This window comes from Felis catus, chromosome A2 (genome assembly GCF_018350175.1).
Source record: "Felis catus isolate Fca126 chromosome A2, F.catus_Fca126_mat1.0, whole genome shotgun sequence".
NCBI classification, from domain to species: domain Eukaryota; kingdom Metazoa; phylum Chordata; class Mammalia; order Carnivora; family Felidae; genus Felis; species Felis catus.
In genome coordinates this window covers 12882448-12896185 of record NC_058369.1, presented here as the reverse complement: position 1 = coordinate 12896185, position 13738 = coordinate 12882448, and the positions used below count along the sequence as shown (strand labels likewise).

Genomic DNA, 13738 nt, shown 5'->3' with positions numbered 1-13738 from the left:
AGACTTTTTTTTTTTTTTTCCTAAGCGTCAGACTCTTGATTTCAGCTCAGATCATGATCTCATGGTTTGTGAGTTCTTTGAGCCCGGTGTGGAACTCCTCACTGACAGTGCAGAGCCTGCTTGGGATTCTCTCTCTCTCTCTCTCTCTCTCTCTCTCTCTCTCTCTCTCCCTCTCTCTCTCTGCTCCTCCCCCGCTTGCACTCTCTTTCTGAAAATAAATAAACAAACTTAAAAAAAAAATAAAAACCACGAGCATCAGTTTCTGTGTGTGTGTGTGTGTGTGTGTGTGTGTGTGTGTGTGTGTGTAAAAGGGTCAGTTAAACCTGCCCTCATAAGCCAGGCTCCAGTGATTGACATCCAGGAGGAGCTATGTAAGCTGAGTCTTCGAGAATGGAGAACTTGCCAGAAAAACAAGAGAATGAAGGGCATTCCGGAAAGAAGGAACCACCTTCGCAAAGATCCGGAGGCTTGCAAGAACTTTGGAGCGGCAGAGCCTTTAAACAGGTTAATATGGCTGGAGCAGAGGCTAAGAGCACAGATTTCAATGTGCCTGGGTGCCCCCAAGGAAGGGTGTTTCAGGCAGAGATTACAGCATAACCAAAGGTCCTGGGGTATAAGGATTGTGAACCTTCGACTGTTTACAGAGGAGAGGGGGGTCATCGTGGCTAAAGCATGGAGTATACAAGGGTGCAGGCAGCAGGCATAATTGTTAAGGGCCTCGAAAGCCAGGTAGAAGAGCTTGAAATATTTCCCAAGGGCAATGGGGAGTCATGGATGGTGTGTGAGCAGAGGAGGTGAACAATGAGGTCTCTGTCTCTGGGACCTGGGTAGGGAAGGGAGTGGAGGGGTGGCTGGAGAGTCCAGGGAGGGAGCTGGGCTGGCATCCAGGTGGGAGGGGAGAGGCTTGGGTTCTTATAATGGATGGAGATGAGGAGGGCCTTTAGAGACGGATGCAGGGAAAATGGGCAGGATGTAGGGACTATCTGGGCTCTGAGGAATCCAACATTTACACAGGAGAAATGGCAGCTGGCAGAGAAAGCAGAGATGGGAGGGCCAGGGAGGTAGGGAACAAGTGGAAATATTACAATTCAGTTCCTGGATGATGCTTGACCATGTGCAAATTGCTTGTTAAAATTTCCACGACATCGTAGGAAAATGCTATAATTACTGCCCCCCCCTCCCCGCAAACATTTTACAGATAAGAAAACTGAGGCTCAGAGGTGGAGGAGACTCGAGATCAGAGGCTGAGGTGAGGAGTAGCTGACACCTCAGGAGCCGGACACGTGTCCCCAGCTGATGGGACTGGAGGAAGCTGATGGCCTTGAGGAGGAAACAGCACAATAACAAGTCACATGACCAGGGGAGGGGGCTTCCTGTTTCCTGGCCCCTCCCGAGCCAGCCTTGGCCAGCCCAGGTCTCAGCAGGCAGTGGTCAGAGCTACCCCAAGAATGTCCAGGGATTTGCCCTGCTGACCAAGGTGCTCCCAGAGGCACAGAGGACTAGAATTTGAGCAGGCTGAGGGGACCCAATCCCAAGATTGGGGCCTCTGGCTCAAAAGAGCCCTGGGGAGGAGAAGTGACTCTTGAAGTTGTTAAGCCAGGCCCAGACTGGGGAGCACAGAGGGAGTGAAAGATAAAGGAGGCAGAGGAGAAGAGGAGTTCAGAACAATTTTTGGAGATAGTGAGCTGCCTGTCAAGGGAGGCATTCAAATGCACCAAATCAACATTGATAACCCAAGATCCCTTTCGAAGGGAGGAAATCAATGCCCATTTCACAGAAGAAGAAATTAAGGCTACCCAGGACAGCCAGGACAAGAGCTGAGATCAGGCGGTGGTTTTAGGGGGAGAGGAAGAAGTTAGATCCAGAGGACTGACTTCTGGACAGCAATGAGTTCCCGGGCCACACGACCCCGAAGCCGGCGAGGGAGGCACGCTCCACCTGTAAGTGGTCCCCTCCCTGCCACACCCGGCTCTTTGGGGCCACTCATAGCCCTGCCTGGCTTCAGAGCTTGGTCCCGTGGGTCATTTTCAGGGGGAGCTGGATCCTGTGGCAGAGAGTTCAGAGGAGGCTGAGGCAGCCGGCGGGAATTCTGAGCCGGGCCCTGTGCCATCTCAGGAGAGCTTCAAGCCAAAGCTGCCGGGGCCAGAGGCAGAGGCCAGGGGGCAGGGCTTGGGGGGCAGGTAAGGCCCACTTGGTCTGTGCTCCCCACTCTAGCTCTGGTACAATTTCCCTACCCCTAGGTCCGCCCGTGTTCCTCCCTTGCTCACGCACATGCCATAGCTTCCCATTGTCCTCATCAGCCCAACTTTCGAGGCCCTGGATAATACAGCCCCCGTGAGTTAGCCACCCCAGATGACCCCACTTCCAGAATCTTCCTTGTCTCACCTGACCACAGGCCCACCAAAGAGGCTGAAGAGAACTCTAACAGAGGACCGGCCCCATCTCTCAAGGGACCCCATGGGCCTGCAGAGGAAGGCCACCAGGCCACAGATGTAGCCCCACGGCCCGGGGAGCTGGTCCCCCCCAGGCCTGGAGCCTCTGATGTGTTTCAGATTCTCCATCATGCCCTGAGCTCGCTGGAGGCTGCTGCTGCGGCCTGGCACCGCCGGCCCCCAAGCTGTCCTGGGCCTGTGGAGGCAGAGGACAGAAGTGAGGCAGGACCAAAGCCCTGCTTGGAGGAGGAGGGGGCAGGGGCTTGCCAGAGGGAGGCAGCCCGCCTGGCAGAGAGGAATGCCTGGCTGCGATTGGCCCTGGGCAGCCGAGAAGAGGAGCTGATTCGCGTGCAGGCCTCCGTGCAGGCCATCCAGGCTGAAAAGGAGACGTTGCAGAGGGAGGTGAGTGGGGGAGCTCTGCCTCCCAGAGCTCTCTGTCTAAGGGGGGTGGGGGGTGGGGGGTGCGCCTGGCATAGGCAACGTTCAATCATTAGCTCCTTAGAAAAACTTTTATGGAGGGGCTTCTGGGTGGTTTAGTCGGTTAAGTGACCAACTTCAGCTCAGATCATGATCTCACAGGTTCATGAGTTCGAGCCCCGCACTGGGTTCTCTGCTGTCGGCACAGAGCCTGCTTCGGATCCTCTCTCTCTCTCTCTCTCTCTGCACCTCCCCCACTCGTGCGCACGCATGCTCCCTCTCAAAAATAAATACCCATTTAGGGGTGCCGGTGAGTTCGAGCCCCGCTTTTTTAAAATTAAGAATAAAAAATAAAAATAAATAAACTTAAAAAAAGAAAAAAAGAAAAACTTTCGTAGAGCATGGACTGCTGGGCCCTGAGTAAATAAAACTCCCTTGCCTTCTTAGTTCAGGTGCTCAGAGATACCCCCTGAGCAGGTGACACTTGAATGAGGAGGTAAGGGAGGAGCCATGCAAGGATCTGGGGAAAGAGCATGCCAGGCAGAGCAGGAACCCCCTCCCTGGAGCAGGAGTGTGATTCAAGGAAATGTGAGGAGGGGCGCCTGGGTGGCTCAGTGGGTTGGGCGTCCGACTTCAGCTCAGGTCATGATCTCACCATAGGTGGGTTTGGGCCCCGCGTGGGGCCCTTGTGCTGACAGCTCAGAGCCTGGAGCCTGCTTGGGATTCTGGGTCTCTCTCTCTGCCCCTCCCCCGCTCATGCTCTGTCTCTCTCGGTCTCAAAAATAAATAAAACATTAAAAAAAAAAAAAAAGAGGAACCGTGAAGAGGCCAAGGGGAGGGCAGGCTGGTGATGGGGGCAGATTTACAGGGTCTTGGGGATGCTGGGAGTTGAGCTTTCGCTCTCTGAGCCCGCGGGGATCCTGGAGGATTTTTCTGAGCAAAAAGGGGCGGGACCTGATGGTGCGTTCACAGGCGCCCTCTGGCGGCCACGGGGGGAACAGCCTGTGGGAGGGGCGAGGGCGGACTCCTGGAGATCCAGGAGGCACTGGTCCAGACACCAGATGGTGGAAATTGTGGAGGCGGCCCGAAGTGGGCAGATACTGGGTGGTGTGGAAGGTGTTGCTGGCAGGTTTGGGTCTGAAAGCTAGAGAAGGGTTGAGGACAAGTCCTGGTTTGGGAGCCCGCGGGGCTGGAGACGAGAAATGGGGATGCTGCAGGAGGGGCAGGTGTGGTGGGAGGGGGACCAGAAGCTGTTTGGGTCCTAACGAGCACCAGGCACCCATGAGCCACCCATGTGGGGCCATCAAAGAGACAGTTCTGTGCCTGAGTCCGGAGCTCAGGGAAGATGTCAGGGTAGGAGAAACACATTTGGGCCTCTTTAGCATGTGGATGCAATCTAAAGCCATGTGGCTGAAAGAGATCGTGGGAAACAGGTCCTCAACTCTGGCAGGACCCGGTGGCAAGATGTGGGACTGCCAGAGCCCAGCCTGAGGGGTGGGGCCCACTTCCTGACTGGGAAAGAAAATCTCCCCTCCACATTCCTCTCCCCACCCCCACCACCTCTGGCAGCCACCCCTCTGATCTCTGGATCAGTGAGTTTGATGTTCCGTCTTCTTTTGTTTGCGATTTCACATAGAAGTGAGGTCATAAAGTATTTGCCTTTCTCTGTCTGACTTATTTCACTTAGCATAATGCCCTCAAGGTCCATCCATGTTGTTACAAATAGCAAGATTTCCTTCTTCTTTTTTTTTTTTAAAGATTTTATTTTTAGGGCCACCTGGGTGGCTCAGTCAGTTGAGCGTCCCATTCTTGATTTCAGCTCAGGTCATGATCCTGGGGTCTTGGGATCATGCTCAGCATGGAGCCTGCTTAAGACTTTCTCTCTCCCTCCCTCTGCCCCTCTTCCCTGTTTGTTTGCTCTCTTAAAAAAGGGGGGGGGGCACCTGGGTGGCTCAGTCGGTTAAGCGACTTTGGCTCAGGTCATGGTCTCTCGGTTCATGAGTTCGAGCCCTGCATCGGGTTCTGTGCTGACAGCTCGGAGCCTGGAGCCTGCCTCGGATTCTGTGTCTCCCTCTCTGCCCCTGCCATGCTCATGCTCTGTTTCTCTCTGTCTCAAAAATAAATAAAATTTTTTTTAAAAAAAGGAGGGGCACCTGGGTGGCTCAGTCGGTTAAGCATCTGACTTTGGCTCAGGTCATGGTCTCATAGTTCATGGGTTCGAGCCCTGCATCCGGCTCTGTGCTGACAGCTCAGAGCCTGGAGCCTGCTTCGGATTCTGTGTGTGTGTGTCTCGCTCTCTCCCTGCCCCTTCCCGACTCTCTCTCTCTCAAAAATCAACATTAAAAAATGTATATTTAAAAAAAAAAAAAGGTTTGGGGCGCCTGGGTGGCGCAGTCGGTTAAGCGTCCGACTTCAGCCAGGTCACGATCTCACGGTCCATGAGTTCGAGCCCCGTGTCAGGCTCTGGGCTGATGGCTCAGAGCCTGGAGCCTGTTTCCAATTCTGTGTCTCCCTCTCTCTCTGCCCCTCCCCCATTCATGCTCTGTCTCTCTCTGTCCCAAAAATAAATAAACATTGAAAAAAAATTAAAAAAAAAAAGGGTTTTATTTTTACATAATATCTTGACCCAACGTGGAGCTCAAACTCACCACCCTGAGACCAAGAGTCACGGGCTCCACTGACTGAGTCAGCCAGACACCCCTCCTTTTTTAAGGCCAAATACTATTCCACTGTTTATACATCTACTCTTTAGCCATTCATCTGCTAATGATCGCCTGGGCTGCAGTGAACATAGGGGCACAGATATCTTTTCCAATTACTTTTTTCATTTTCTTCACACAAATACCCAGAAGTGGAATAGCTAATCGTGTGATAGTTTTACCCTTAATTCTTTTCTTTCTTTTCTTTTTTTTAATGTTTATTTATTTTTGAAAGAGAGTGCACGCATGGGGACATGTGAGCGAAGGAGGGGCAGAGAGAGAAGGAAACACAGAATCTGAAGCAGGCTCCAGGCTCTGTGCTGATGGCTCAGAGCCCGACATGGGGGTTGAACTCACCAGCCGTGAGATCGTGACCTGAGCTGAGGTTGGATGGTTAACCGACTGAGCCACCCAGGCACCTCTCCCAGGAACACTTCTTAAGGAGGACTGGGACACAGGGGGTCAGTCCGCTAAGCGCCCAACTCTTGACTTTGGCTCGTGGTTGGTGAGATTGAACCCCACGTTGGGCTCTGTGTTGGCAGTGCAGTGCCTGCTTGGAATTCTCTGTCTCTCTTCCTCTCTTTCTGACTCTCCCATGCACGAATGTGCTTGCTCTCTCTCTCTCAAAATAAATAAACTTAAAAAAAGGGGGGGGGGCTGCTGGGTGGTTGGAGTCTCCAGGCCTAACCTACTCCATCCTCCTTTCCCACCCACCCCCAGGTCCAGGAGCTCCAGGATTCCCTGATGAGGTTGGAGCCCTTTCCACTTCCCTCCCGTGGCCAAGCAGGTGGCTCGGGCAGTGGCTCCAGCAGTTCTGGGGTAGATGAAGAGCCCTGGGGGACTCAGGTGAGTGTGGGAAGCTCAAAACCACAATCTTGAGATCTGTGGGATTTGGAGCAGTGAGACTGAAATCCTGGTCATGCAATCCAGTAGCTTCTGGGCTTGCAAAAGGCCTAAATCCGTGATTCTGGGTTCTCAATGACAACCCGGGTGAATCAAGTAACCTCTTTCTGGCAGGACCCCTTCTCCCTGGCTCACCCCCTGCTCCGGCGCCTCCGGAGTGATTCCAGCACTCAGATGTTTGGGCCTCTCCGCACTCAACCCCTCGCCCCCGAGGTGCGCATCATGGAAAGCCAGACGGAACAGCTCCAGGGGTAAGGGCCACCCGTGCTGAGCTCGTAAGGGCACCGCTTCCTTCCCAGCTGGCCTATGAGCCCCAGTCTGGAGCTGGAATGGAGTGGGGAGGAGGATGGCAGTCAGTTGGGTCCTGGCTGCCCTGCGGGGCCTCTCACGTCCCCCCTTCCCTAACTTCGGAGGCAGGAGCATCGAGAAGCTCAAGTGTTTCAACCATCTGCTGTCAGCTGTGCTGCAGGGGTACAAGGGCCGGTGTGAAGCCCTTAGCATGCAGCTGGGCCAGCGGGAGGCTGAAGCCACAGCCCTGCGTCTGGCCTTGCAGTACAGGTCAGTGCATCCCACCCATGGTATCACTGGTGTGGAAGGGAATGGGCACGCTCAGGAGGAACCCCCATCCCAGAGAGAGTCAGGGCCCTTGCAGGAAAGCACTTTCCCCTTAGTCCCAGGGTGCTGAAGGAGTTTACATGCTCCCAGGGGTGGGGGCTGGGGGACGAAGTGAAGGATCCAGGAGCAAGTGGGGACGTCACCCACGCAAGATGGAGCCAGGTGTCCCAGAGCTCTCAGAATCAGTGTCTCACAGTGAGCACTGTGAGGAGGCATATGGAGTCCTGCTCAGTCTCCGGGAGGCAGATTCGGGAGCAAGAGAGGAAGCCCCTATGAGGGACCTGGAGGTGGCTGAGAAGGAGGCTCAGAGGCTGCTGGCACACGAGGAGGCTGCCATGGATGGAGGGGCACCACGGAATCCACAGCCAAGGTACCCCTGGGAACCTTGAGAACTGGGAGGGCCAGTGAGTAGGGTTCTTATTAGAGAATGGGTCTCCCACAGCTGGCTTCGTGTTGGGGTTTGGCCTGGCCGTGCCCAGCAAAGTTGGTGTAGGGACTCTCTGTGCTTGGTTGGCATGAGGCCCGAGTAGAGCTGGCTGGTGGCTACTCAAGAAAGTCGGCATGGGTGGTTGACAGCCACTGGGATTGGTATAGGACCCACCAGGATGGCTTGTTGATGGATGACGGTGCCTACTGATTAGAACTGGCATGATGGTGTTTAATGGGGTTGGCTTGATGCTGGTACGCGTGGGGGTTAGCATGATGTTGCCAAATAGAGTCGGCCAGCTGAGCAATGGTACCCATTGTGTTGGCGTGACGGCATCCATCACGTTGGCATAAGTGATAGGGCCTATTGAGTTGGTGTGGTGGCTTCCACTACGATGGCATGAGCAACAGTAATCATTGACACGATGGTGTTCACTACATTGTCTTGATGAATAATGGTGCCCATTGGGGTTTATATTATGTGTCTGCCATGTTGGTATAACAGCACTCACCACAGACGGCATAGAATCCATCACGGTCCGTAAGATGGAAGAAGGCAGAGCCCACCAGGGTTGGCATGAAGTTAGCACAACTATGGCCACAAGTGTTGACATTAGACCCCTCTTCGGTTTCCTGTAGCCCCGAGGGCAGCAGTGTGGATCGGCCCACACCACAGGAGCTGGCTACCCAGCTCTGGGGCTATGTCCAGCGTCTCCAGGAGCGCCGTGCTCTGGTGAAGATTCCCCCAGAGCCTGGCCCAACCTTGGCACCCATGCCCACTGTGCCCCATGCGGAGGCCATGGTGCAGGCCATTCTGGGGACCCAGCCTGGCCCAGTCCTACCCCGGTTGGAGAAGATGCAGATCCAGCGGGACCTGGCGGCCACACGGGTACACATGGGCAGCGGGCACCGTGTCGGTCTTTTCTGGTGGGACAAAGCCCTTTGCTGAGGCTTAGAGGGAGGATTGGGGGACCAAGTAGCAAAGGAGAGTTCTACCTGGCTGGGGGCAGACTTCCTGGAGGGAAGGGAATTGGAGCCTGGGATTTTGAGGGATGAATAGGACTTTGTCTTCTGGAATTCAGTGTCTCGGAAGATTCTGAATGTAGCTTTCTCAAATTGCCTTCTTATGGAAAGGAGATGATGGCAGGGGGACATAGTCTGAGGTTTATACCCTGGCATGAAAGATCTGAGGTTCTAGAGTTGGAGAAACTCCAGACCCTTCCTGAGATGCCACTTGACCTCGTCTAAGATATTTGTGCTCCCTGAACGATGATTTCTATAGCTGTCGTTTTTAGGAGATGATAGTTCCCACCACACAAGATCATGGTGAGGGTTTGAGTTCTTGCCTGACCAGTCCTCACTGGGTGCCTCCTGGGCCCTCAGTTTCCCCCGATCCCAGAGGCCCAAATTCTCTGCCCACTTCTTGTTCTCTCAGGAGACTCTGGCAGAACTGATGCTGCGGCTACAGTTGATGAGGCGGGAGAAGCGGGGTCTGGAGCTGAAGGAGGCTGCCCTCCGGGCCCAGGGCCCAGCCCATGTGCTCCTGCTAGAGCAGCTGCGGTGGGAACAGGCACAGCTCCGGACCGGTGGGGCCAACAGTAGTGGTGGGGACAGCAGTGGAGGCGGGAGCAGTGGAGACGAAGAGGAGTCGTCTCAGGTGAGTGGCCCTTCCTGGACCTGGTGGGGATAGCCATATACTGCTGGCTATGTGGCCCTGGTCAATCCCAGACTCCTCTGAGCCTCGGCTTGCATTTCTGCACAAAGAAATGTGTTGAACGGTTAGAGCGCATGTCAAGGTTTAGGGGAGCCTGGCTGGCTCAGTCGGTTAAGCGTCCAGCTTCAGCTCGGGTCGTGATCTCACGGCGCATGGGTTCAAGCCCCACATCGGGCTCTGTGCTGACAGCTCAGGACCCGGAGCCTGCTTCCGATTCTGTGTCTCCCCCTGTCTCTGCTGCTTCCCTCTCTGCTCACGCTCCGTCTCTCTCTTAAAAATAAATAAACATTAAAAAAAAATGCATGTCAAAGTTCATACCTGTACTTTGGGTTTTTGTTTTGTTTTGTTTTCTCTGAAGGTCTGGAGCCCAATAAGCCCCAAGGCGTTTAGCGTCTTCCACTCAAACCTGTACCTCTTGCTTCCCACCCCCAGGGTTGTTCATACTCTGGCGGCATCGCCACTCCAACAGCCCCAGCCCATGCTTCGTGTCTTCTTAAATTTTTGGCTCTAGCTTCCACCCTGAGGACTTCCCTTTTGCCCCTTCCTATCTAATCATGTCTGTCCTCTGCTTAAAGCCTTCAGCAGCTTATAGAACCCTCCTTTGGATCATCTCTGCTACCTCCAAGCCTTTGTAGGTGCTGTGCCCCCCCCCCCCCCAGGAACACTGGGCATCTCCCTCTTTGTCTAATTAAGCCCATGATCTCTTGCAGGTCTGTGCTGAGATATCACCTGCCTCCAGATGAGATTCCCCGTTAGGGAGTCATTTTGTCCTAATTAGGGTTTCTCATCAGACTGGGGGCTTCGTGAGGGCAGGGGCTGTGGCTGCCACAGCCTGGGTGACTTCAACGTCCGGCTTGGGCTGAACACACACTCCACCTGAGTCAATGTCACTTTCCTCCCTTCTGCCTCCCACAGGGCCCTCCAGCCGTTCTTGGTGGCAGCAGGGGCATTGATGGAGGCCAGGCGGGCAAAGCACAGGGCCCGGAGATTCTAGCCCAGGAACTAGCAGCGTCACTTCACCGGTGTGTGTCTCGATCCCGGGCTGGGACGGATGGGTTGGGCGGGTCTACGTGAGAATCCCCGGGGGGCACTGTGTGCCGCAGAGGGCGGGGCATCCATCTGCATACAGGTGTGTTCACCTGGGAATACAGGTGGGTAGGTGGAGGGAAGGAAGACTGGATTGGCTCTGGCCATGAGCTCCTCTCTCCTCACTCCTGCACCAGGGCCCTGAGGCTGCGGGAGCAGCTGCAGTCTCTGCGGGAGGAACTGGAACAGGTGGCTCAGAAGGGGCGAGCCAGACGTGCTCAGAGTGCCGAGCTGAACAACGATTTATGCAAGGCTCACAGGTGGGTCTCCCTTCCCTGTACTCTCCCCCCCACTCCCCGCCCCGTGACCTCAGAAGTGTCCCTGGCTCTCTCTGGCCTGCAGCCTTCCCCTGCAAGGTAGGTGGCAGGTCCAATCCATCCTGTGCCTCCCCCGATACCCAGTGTTTGCCGGCCCCTTTCTGAACGGGACCCCAGGAAAACTCAGGCTCAGAGAGCTCCCGTCTGGTGCTGGGAACACATAGCTCCTGATTTGGTGGGGGGGGGGGCTGTTTCCTGGCTCAGCCTACTCATCCCCTCTAGTGCCCTGGTCCTGGCCTTCCGAGGTGCCCACCGGAAGCAGGAAGAGCAACGGAGGAAGCTGGAACAGCAGGTGGCACTAATGGAGGTTCGACAGGCAGAGGAATTGGAAGTGCTAGAAGCCACCGTAAGGGCGCTGGGGAGGCCCAGACCGTCTTGTCCACCTCCCCGGCTGGGAGAGACCTTTCTGTAGGCCCCATTCTGGCTGTGTCTGGGTGTACCAGACAATTAGGGCAGGCCACATCATAAACTGTCCTGGAGTGATACTATATCATGTGTGACCTTGAATGTCGGGACCTGTTGGGTGGGATGGGACACTTGGGCGTCTGGAACCTGATGGATGGAGGGGTGACTGGGCATTTGGGAAGGGCTCCAGGTCTTTGGCCTGGCACCACGTGGCATGTGAATGTGATATGTCAGCGGGATCATGCCAGAGGTCATGACAGACCTAGGGCTGGCTCAAGGATTCAGGGGTCAGTGAGGCTACATCGCCAGAACGGAAATGCCAACACTCAGCTGCCTCCAGAAGCCCTGGGAGGGGTTCACGGGGAGATGCTGGGTTTGGCCTGGCAGATGCTCCCGAGAGGAAAAGGCCCACATCTCAGAAGGAAGACTGAGGGCCTATAGGTTCAGGGTGTAGAAAATTTGCTGGAAGAGTAATCGCTCCCAAAGGAGGAGGAGGAATCAGAGGGCTTTGGAACTTGTATTCGAAGAATACGGAGCTAAGTAAGATAAAGGGCTTTGGGGTTGGGGGCACAGCAAAAGCAAAAACCTGTAAGTGGTTACTCAGGGACAGGGACTAACTAAGAGAGGGCACACAAGGGTGGGCAGGGAGACACATCTCGCCCTTCAGGGACTGGAAGGCCCCTGGCCTGGCTAAATGCCAGCTTTCACCTGCCTGCGGCGCTGGGAGCTGTTAGTGTCAGGTTAATTGCAGGCAGCTAATTAGCATGTCGTTTGCATAGGCCACACCTCCTGGAGAGGGGGCTTAGGTGAGACCCGCCAGCTAGATTACTGGCCAGCTATTCCCCTCCTGGGTAAAGGCTGAAACCCAAGCCGTGGATTGGGAAGGTTTTCATCCCCAGCCTGGTGGTGGTGATTCCCAGCCCACACCTGTGCAGGCGTGTACGGTGACCGCCTTTCCCAAGGGAGGGCAAGGTGGGCCCGGAACCGACTTCAGGCCCGTCAGGGGCCTGGACTCAACCCTGGCCTTCCTGACACACAACTCCCCAGGGATCACTGGCGCTGGTGACCTTCCGACCGTGCAGTCTCTCTGGACGACACCCAGCTTTGAAGAAAGCAGGGAAACTGAGGAGGGCAAGGTCCTGAGGAGGGTCAGAGGAGCCGACCTTATCCCCTTTTGTCTGTGGCCAAGAGTGCAAGAGTGACTTCAAGCCCCCCAGTCCCACCAGTTTGCCCGCGGTAGGGGGAGGGCGCAAAGGGAGGCAAGGTCACCTGTTGAAGGGTGGGGAATGAGTTCGCGCTGTTGGAGGGGTCTGGGGATGGTTCTCAGGCCGCCGGGAGCCGGGTCTGGCCGTTCCCACGGGTGCCCCCTCGGCAGATGGGCCCTGGCCTCTTTGTCCGCGGTCCGCAGCCGCCGCAAGGTCAAATGTCACCGCGGGGCCGCGGGCAGGGGTCAAGGGGGCGGGGCCGGACTTCGACCCACCCCCAGGAGGGCCCCAGGGGTTCAGGGGCCCTGGCGCTACTAGGGAGGGCCCAGGCGGCCGCCAAGGGGTTGGACCAACGGGAGGTTCTAGGATCTGCAGCGGATATTTCCCTAGTCTCCAAAACGGCCCCAGACGGCCACTTCTGAGCCTCACCTCCCCTGGACTCTTGTCCCTCAAACCCCAGGTCCCTGCCCCCTGCCCTCTCCAGCCCCTCTTCTGAGTCGCTTCCCGGGACCTTCTCTCCCTTCCGAGACCTAACCCCTCCAACCAAGAATCCTGGAAAGCCCAGAACAGGGACCTAGGACCCCTGCCCTCACCCCAAAAAACCAGCCAGCACCTCCACATTCCCAGGCAGCCCAGAAACAAATGGTCCTCTCCAACCATCCAGACCCTCTCCTCCAGCAGGGCTTACAAGGGCAGAGAATTCCACTCTAGTCGGTCCCACGGAAAGTCCTTGCTCCCGTCTAACTCCAGTCCTTCTTGCTTCCTGTACTTGCTAAAACCTCCTCTAGCTCGCACCCAGCCAGATTCTCCCTGGGAGGTCCAGAGGCCCGGGGCTGGGTGTGTGGTGCCTGGCTTTTACAGAACCTTGGTATCCTCTTAAATGTTGCATGATCTCCAAGCTCTCCTCAACCCCCGACCCAAGGTGTCCCCTCAGATGTAATCTGGAGAAGGGAACCCTTTCCCATGGCCCTTTCCAGCGAGGGGAGGGGAGAGGGCAGAGGGCAGTTCTCCTGCCCCGCAGCCCTCAGAGGCCCAGCCACGTGCCCTGGTGTCCAGCTCTGGGCCCAGGGCCCAGGGCCCAGGGCAGGGCAGAAGATAAGGCCTACAACTGGACCTGCGGGACTCCAAGGTGAAAGGTCACCGTAGGAAGGGCTTTTCCAGCTGGTTAAATGTTAACAGGCCCAGAGCTAGAGGCTCAGGCTTCCCCAGCCCAGGGCTGCCTGGGCAGGAGTTGGGGTGGGGGCACGACAAAGAAAGGGTGCTTAATAAATGTTGGTCGGCCCAACGGGTTGGGGGGGGGGCGGTGGGGTGGGGAGAGGAAGCCAGGGATGGGTGGGGGGAGTCTGTAAGCCAGCCGCAACTGAGAGGCTCCAGGGAGCCTGGAAGAGACATCTGCAGTCCAGCCGGTGGCCTGGCCAAGCCCTTTATGTGAAGCACAGAAAAGGAGATTAAAGAGGAAAAGGGGCAGGCCGCAGTGGGGATGGTGGGCATTCCTGCTGCCTCCTGCCTCCCGCCTAGC

At 56.0% G+C, this 13738-nt stretch overlaps 1 protein-coding gene across 1 annotated transcript; it reads left to right on the top strand.

Annotated features, from left to right (window-relative positions):
- Positions 1–1388: 1388 nt before the first annotated feature.
- USHBP1 (USH1 protein network component harmonin binding protein 1) lies at positions 1389–11097 on the top strand. Its single transcript, XM_003982033.6, has 12 exons — positions 1389–1940; positions 2032–2180; positions 2396–2834; positions 6269–6394; positions 6566–6702; positions 6869–7009; positions 7263–7436; positions 8132–8381; positions 8928–9149; positions 10122–10228; positions 10430–10552; positions 10832–11097. Exons 1-12 carry the CDS (start codon positions 1887–1889, stop codon positions 11019–11021), a joined length of 2112 nt encoding a protein of 703 aa, XP_003982082.3. The 5' UTR covers positions 1389–1886; the 3' UTR covers positions 11022–11097.
- Positions 11098–13738: the final 2641 nt, after the last annotated feature.